Source organism: Palaemon carinicauda, chromosome 26 (genome assembly GCF_036898095.1).
Source record: "Palaemon carinicauda isolate YSFRI2023 chromosome 26, ASM3689809v2, whole genome shotgun sequence".
Taxonomy (NCBI): domain Eukaryota; kingdom Metazoa; phylum Arthropoda; class Malacostraca; order Decapoda; family Palaemonidae; genus Palaemon; species Palaemon carinicauda.
This window is the reverse complement of record NC_090750.1, coordinates 2,471,169-2,478,668: the sequence shown is the minus strand read 5'-3', so window position 1 is coordinate 2,478,668 and position 7,500 is coordinate 2,471,169. Positions and strand designations below refer to the sequence as shown.

At 32.8% G+C, this 7,500-nt stretch overlaps 1 protein-coding gene across 1 annotated transcript in view; it reads right to left on the bottom strand.

Annotated features, from left to right (window-relative positions):
* LOC137619448 (glutamate receptor ionotropic, delta-2-like) overlaps window positions 1-679 on the bottom strand; it is a 7,201-nt gene extending 6,522 nt beyond the window's left edge. Inside the window, exon 1 of the mRNA XM_068349507.1 lies at window positions 537-679. Within this exon, the coding sequence (XP_068205608.1) occupies window positions 537-679 (143 nt within the window). The remainder of the gene's footprint in view (window positions 1-536) is intronic.
* Between the last annotated feature and the right edge of the window lie 6,821 nt (window positions 680-7,500).

Genomic DNA, 7,500 nt, shown 5'->3' with positions numbered 1-7,500 from the left:
GTGGATTAGCATAGAAAGACCATAAACAGAAGCAAGTGGACGGACATGTCTAACTGCAATATTCTGCAGTGGAATAGTATATATATATATATATATATATTCTGCAGTGGAATAGTATATATATATATATATATATATATATATGTTCATAAAGTAAAATTGTTGTTGTTGACTTAATGAAGGAATGGCCTAAGTTGAGACAATAATTCATGGCCTATCCAATCAACATTAGAACTTTTTCCAAAACTAATTCCTAACAATACCAGGATAAATTCCACGAGGTTACAGTAAAGATAACATTATTTGACGTTTCCTAGCAGAAGACACTATATAAGTGTTTTAATGGATTAGTAATATTGAAAATGCTTACATATTGCCTTTTTGTAAAGGGCTAATGGACAGAAGTTTATTACAACATTTAATGTTGATCTGGGGATGGATGGCAGTTGAGTATTAGTGCAGATCATCATTATGTATTTACATATTTGCTTGTGGAAAAGAAAAGCTTTACATACGACAAAAACAGAATTGCTTACCGTACAATACCTCCTGAGTCGACACGAGGAAGAAGTAACTCCCAATGTTCAGCTGAGTATCTCAAGCAGATCGTAACCTGAGTCCCTTCGTTGACGAGATCTTCAAGGGTCGCTATACTGTTGCGAGCTCCTTCGACTTCCATTATTAGAAGCCAGTTTACCAAGTGACTAGCAAGCATTTTTTCTCTCATCTGGTAATATTACAAAAATATCAAGTTGGCATTACGCCTGTGAATTAGCTCTAAAGATTGCCATCATTACATACTTTGTTATATACCTTTATTTTTCCAATAATCAAGATTTTTGGGGGTGTAAACATACTACTCAAAAAGCTAAACAAATTCTGGGGTCGTTTAATAAAACAGAAAATATACTACTATGTCCATAGTAAACGTTGTAGAAAAAAAAATACTAGAAAATAATCTATAGTGAAATAAGCGGTAGAAAGTATAATACAAATTACTTTAAAAATCTGTTATTCTAGTACTTTCCAGGAATCAAGAATCAGAATAGGTTTAAATAATTACATCTACTGTAGGCATTCCTATTTTTTCTGGAAAAACTAAGATAAAAATAATACGCTTTTAAGCAGACAACATACACCAATGACCATCAGTCCAGCAGTAGTTAAGAGACCAGCACATCAAACTAAATTAGTTGAACTACATTTGACACCATTACCCAAATGGCACTCATGTAAATCATCGAATACTTCATAGTCAGGGGGAGATCAGGATCACCACTGCAATTTTTATGCATGGAGGAATTCTCAAAATAAAAAAACAACCTATGAATACTACTAACAGTGGGTTGCATGGCTTCGGTACGTGAAATATATACAGTATTATAATCATTCTTCCAGATTTTGATGTGAATATGTTCTGGTTTTAATAAGCTCTTCCGAATGGCATATACATCTTCAGCTTTTAAGGTTATATTAGGTCATAAATCCCCCCAAAAACAAAATGTTACCAAAAATTGAAGAAAAAGAATAATGATCTACTTCTTGAAGGGAAAATGGTCAGAAACAAACAATATTAAAGAATGAACGGCTTATATTGACATTAACTAATACAGGAATATTGTTTAGATAATATAATAAAAATGTTTTTAATATTCTATGCAAATTCTATGTAACTTTTGTATAAATATTTTCATAATGGCAGTTTATAACCATCGCTTACTACGTGGCTCTCTACCATGGTTTGGAGATTAATATTTGACGATTATGTGGTTTGAAAAACTTCTCAAGTGAATAAAATCATAAACAAATATATCGGCTAACCAGTTTTGTTTAATAATCTTTTACTTTATAAATTCTGCTTTTGCAAGAAAAGTTTACTAACGTATGATATAGTTTTAGTATTGAAAGAGCACTATACCATGGCAAATCATGAAGTTGTATTGGTTAAATAAAACTAATCCCAAGATGCATAACAATAGTTTTAACCCATATTAATCCATTCAGTCTCAATAGTAAAATCAGAGGACTTTTAAGTAGTTCAACGCGCACAATAGTTATAGGACATACACCGGGTCTATTTAGTCTTTTGACTAAATTTTCTAATGGACGAATGGCAATATTTTTTTTCTCATTATTATGCTTTCAGTAACATTTCTTGTCCCGTACTATACCCAAAGCCTTGCTACATGATACATCACTTACAACTAAGACAGTTACAAAAGCTGCAGCAAAAGGAACACTGACATACTCCACATTTTGTACAACTGCACATCAGGTATTGGATTCTTTCCATCGGTTGGCGCCAAGAGATCATCAACTACTCTATATTTACTTATTTTCTTTTGATGGGTTCTTTCTCGGTCCCATACAGCAGGGGAATCCCGCTCTCTACAGGACCTCTGCTGTCGTTTTACTTTGTTTGTTCAGAGTATTTAATGTTCCGTATCGCGCATTGTTCATTTACTGTTAAATGATCACTGTTGTGAAAAGATACTAGTGTTTATTCTAGGAGGTTTGTAGATTGTCACAAAGGATATTTTCTGTCTTTTGGCATAAATTTTATTTTCTACTGTATATATTCAAAGCTTGTTACACTAGTTCTTTTCAACATTTTGGGACTTGAGTAACTTTTATGAATGTTGGATAAAATGGCTCCCTTTTACGTTTATGTAAAATATAAATTATGTGATACGAGGCCAGGTATACTCTTTTCTATATATGTGGTTTTGTTGCATAATTAGTTGGTGGTATGTTCTTAAAACGTGACCTCTTGGAATGATCACAGATATAGTGTCTCAGGTGATCTGCTGTTTTACACGCTGTTGCCTGCGTCGATACTCTTGTCAGGTATTCTTCAGCCATGATAACTTGACTTTGAAAAATTTTGTTAGTTCCCAATTCTATTAAATACATTTCTGGGTATGTCATCAGAGCAGCAAGTTTAGTCCCAAATTTGCTTTTGTAGTCGCAGTCAGTCAGGGAATGTACTGTAAGTAAACTTGGCATATCTCCCTCCCTCACTGAGCAATCATCATATGGTTAACAATACTGTATACCTGACTGAATCCCCATTTGCAGTCTCAATTCACTATTCACAGTATCCTTGATAATGAAGCTCATTCCAGTAAAAAAAAAGAATAGAATTAGGACATCACTATCAAATGCAAAGCTTAAACCTTGGTTGCATCCATGTTGAACTGCATGAAGTACATAAACAGTGCATCATAGGTCTTCTTCTTCTGCATCAAAATTCAGTTCTGGAACTTTAGATACCAATCCAGCAGACTACATGCATAAAGGGAGATTATATTTCTTTGTATATCTGAAAGTCCTGATATAAATTTCTAGTGCTGTATCTTTTCATGGGTGATTTAAAGCCATTTGATGAAGAAGGGACTTCAGCTTTGTCTTGTTCGTAGTTGGAGTTTTCTTTTCCTTTTTTTTTGACACTGAATCTTTTATTGACATACATTTCAACATAAGACTCAAATGAAGAATATAATTTTGAAACACACTTTGCTATGCACTCAGTTGCATTTAACGTATCATTACAAAAATATACAAACGTTTATACACTATGTCTTCATTTTACGAACATTGGCCATTACATCTATAATTAGAAAGAGTATTCGGAAGAGCGCATAACTTCACCTTTATCACGTTGTATGTAACAAGATAGGCACTTGAATTATGCACATTTTGGCACCATAGGATGCAAATAGGATAAAAATTAACCACGATATACCCAAAACACTTTTTGTACCTTATATGACTTTAAACTTGACCATGTATATCATAGAAAGGCAATTGAAATTTGCACATTTTGGTACTAGCTTTATGGAAATCGGATAAAAATTAACCACAATATAGGAAAAAGATGTTTTTGACCGTTTCGTGATATTGACCCTGACCTTTGCCCCATTCACTCCCTAAATATAATCATATTATCCCTGTTATGCAAAAAATCGAATAGTAATGGCTGTGTAACGACAAAAAGTGCACTTTTTGCAAATTCATTAAACCTGCTGGCTTTTGAACCCCAACAGCTAGCAAAGGTAATGACGTCACTATATCATGTTGTATATCACAAGTCAGGCACTTGAATTATGCACATTTTGGAATTGGTTTCATGGAAATTGGATGAAATTGACCATGATATAGCAAAAAGACGTACCAGACCTTTTCATGACCTTGACCTTTGGCCCAGTCATATTGTATATCATAAGATATGCATTTGAATTATGAACAGTTCCATGAAAATCAAATAAAAATGGACCACGATATAACTAGGAGACGTTTTCTTACTTGTCGTTACCTTGGCCTTTGGCTCAATCACTCCCAAAATATAATGAAATTATCCTTGAACCATGGTCAATCATTTAACAAACTTTCATGAGATTTGGTCAAATAGTTTTTGAGTTATACTAATCACAATTAAACATACAAACATAGATAAATCAATACACTCCAAACATAATATAACCTGGCAAATGTATTAAGAACAGTCTTCATAGTGGTTGAAGGTATATTTTGACCCCCAGTTGTTTCAGTAGCTCATAGTCTATGGAACTCATTGTAGTTGTAGTAATCAGGTAAGCCTCATCAAACATATATGAACATCAAGCATTCGATACAAGTAAGCATCTTCACGCCAAGTTCGGGGTCAATGACCCTAGATGTCTGGATGCCAGAAAACCTCGAATCAATCAATCAATCAGTCACGCTAAGCTCATTACCGTTAGTATTTTTCTGGCTTGCTTGGTAGATGGAGAGAAACAAATGTGTCCAGGGTTATCCTTTAAATTTCGGCAGCGATACGAACTTTTTTCTTGCTAAATCTTTCTTAGCAAACAATTTCGTATGTAGTCTTTACAATGCTTTCTGCGTTTAACAGTTGTTTCCTGATATCTTCAGTTTCAGTTTCATTTGCCATGATATTGTGAAGTCTTCCTTCCCAAGGGATTTTGATGTTGTAAAAGATCTATTTACATTTAGTTCATCTGTGGTTGGGATTGAACCTGACACTTGTTTGTGTAAATTTATAATGAAGGACTTAATTAGTTATCGTCTTGGACTAACAATGGTTCCTTCAGGGTTCCTCTAAGATCTATTGATTGGTTTTTCTAGGGCCAATCAGCTTCAACCGCTTGTAAACATCGTGGAGTTTGCTTTATTAGGAATTTTCTTCCCTTAAATGCCTGGATTTTACAGTATGTTGCCATATCAGTTTAAAGCGCAAGACAAACCATGAAATCAACCTAATTTTGGTCTAAGAAATTTACGATAAGGTTTACTTTTCACAGCCGCAATAAGTAAATAAGTCATTTATGTTTTTCGGACAAAATGTGACACTACAAAATGTAGCCCAATCAATTTCATGTACTAATCTAATAAAAGAATGTGCTTAACAAATACTAAAGTCCCTCCAAGATATAGATTTGAATATGCTGGTAAATTACACAAAAAAAACAAATTTATTGAAACTTTTAATGAGTGCTGCACTTTAGCATGATTCATAAATTGCTTCATTGTTCATAATGTGCAATGATATTCTCTTTCTTCCATTATGAACTTTACAGTGCATTATCTGAAATACGCTATGCAACTAATGCCAGAAACAGCCTTTGTACCATAGTCTTCTAATCCTCTTTTCTGTTATGTTTTATACAGTAGTTTGTATCTGAAAGATTTATTTTAATTTCGTTAATGTTCTTAAAATATTTTATTTTAATTGATAATTACTTGTAGTTTCCTTATATCCTTTCTTCTTTGTGCTATTTTCCTTGTTGGAGCCCTCGGGCTTATAGCATTATGGTTTTCTAACTAAGATTGTAGCTTAGCAAGTAATAATAATAATAATAATAATAATAATAATAATAATAATAATAATAATAATAATAATAATAATAATAATAATAATAATAATTGGATCAGTACATAGAATTATTTGGGATACATCCTGTACTGTTACATTTAGACTGAAAAAAACTTAATGATTTATTTACTTCTTTAGGCTGTGAAAAGGAATTGCCATTGTCAAAGGGGTTAGCCAAAAGTAGCTTGACCTTACGAATTGTCACATTATTTGAAGGAGTCTCTAAGAAAGCTTAATTCATATCCCATGCCATTTGAAAGCTCAATCTCGATAGTTTCAAAATTTCTCGATGCCTTTTCCTTTTCAGGGATATGATCACTACTTCTTGGTTTTGTCTTATCACGGTCGTACATTAGTAAGTAATTACAAGGGCGAGGTTTATGATAGTATGAGTCTTCACCTAATATACTGTTGGTGTTTTGTGAATCACAATTCCTACTGAACAGTTCATCCTGCAAGCAAATACTTAAAGGAATTTGCAGGCTCTATTTATTAAAAAAAAAAAAAAAAAAAAAAAAAAAAAAAAAAAAAAAAAAATTCTGGACTATATCTGTATTTCCCTTGATACTTGGGAAAACCACATATGAGATACATCTGGTCATACATTTTACATTGAACTGTTGGTTTTCCCAGGGGACAGTATAACAGTTATGACCTTGCTGCATCCAGTCTACTGATTACAGCAAAATTTTAAAGTTTATTTACTGACGTTTATGAATGTATGATTTTTAACATTAGCTGATAACATGATTCACGTAAACCTAATCTCCACTTACATTGAGCGTCATACAAATACTGTGTTTTCTGAATGAAACTGTTTCCAAAATAAGTTTTCAATTATTTTCTGTTATAGATTTTGGTTCTGACGAGGAAGCCAGATAGATTATACATTTTCTGTTATCTACTAGCTCTTCAAGACTATGATCAACAGTATACCATTCTTCACTATGGCTAACCTATGGAATAGAATCTAACAATTTATAAAATTGCCCTGCCTTGGTGTTAGGATTTATAAAATCAATAATCTTATAAAGAAACTGTACGGAGAACATTTTAAAAATGAATTATCATCAAATATCAATCTTAATACCAGGATAAAGTGCCCCCTAGATAGCAATGGCCATAAGGAGGAATTTTAAGAGTTTTTATGAAAAGATACTCTAGGCTTCTTTAAGTATAAAATGTAATAGAAGTAATTATTATTTTGATAATAAGGTATTGTTCAAAAGATCATTGCCCGTATATGTTATTTAGTCTTTAACATTTTTAGATTCTGGTCATTCTTCCTTCACAAGGTAAATAATTAGTTTTCCTCTATTGCTGGTAACATTTTGGGGACATAAGACCTAATAAAGCACTGTAAGCTAAAATTTTATAGATCAATGAAAATAATGTACTAAAAGGAACATTTTAAGGGGTGTATGGTTTTTCTAAGGTAATTCCAAAAGGGGACAAGGGTATTCAAATGCCAGGTACCCAGAAATTAGGGCTCGAAAATGTCTCCCGATATAGTGCAACTAAGCCTAAATATTTCACTTGATGCCAAGTTTTCGAGAGTCCACCCCAGTTTTTCTGTCAATTAAAAGTATTATATTTCTATCTTAACTTACTTTTCGGAAAATTCG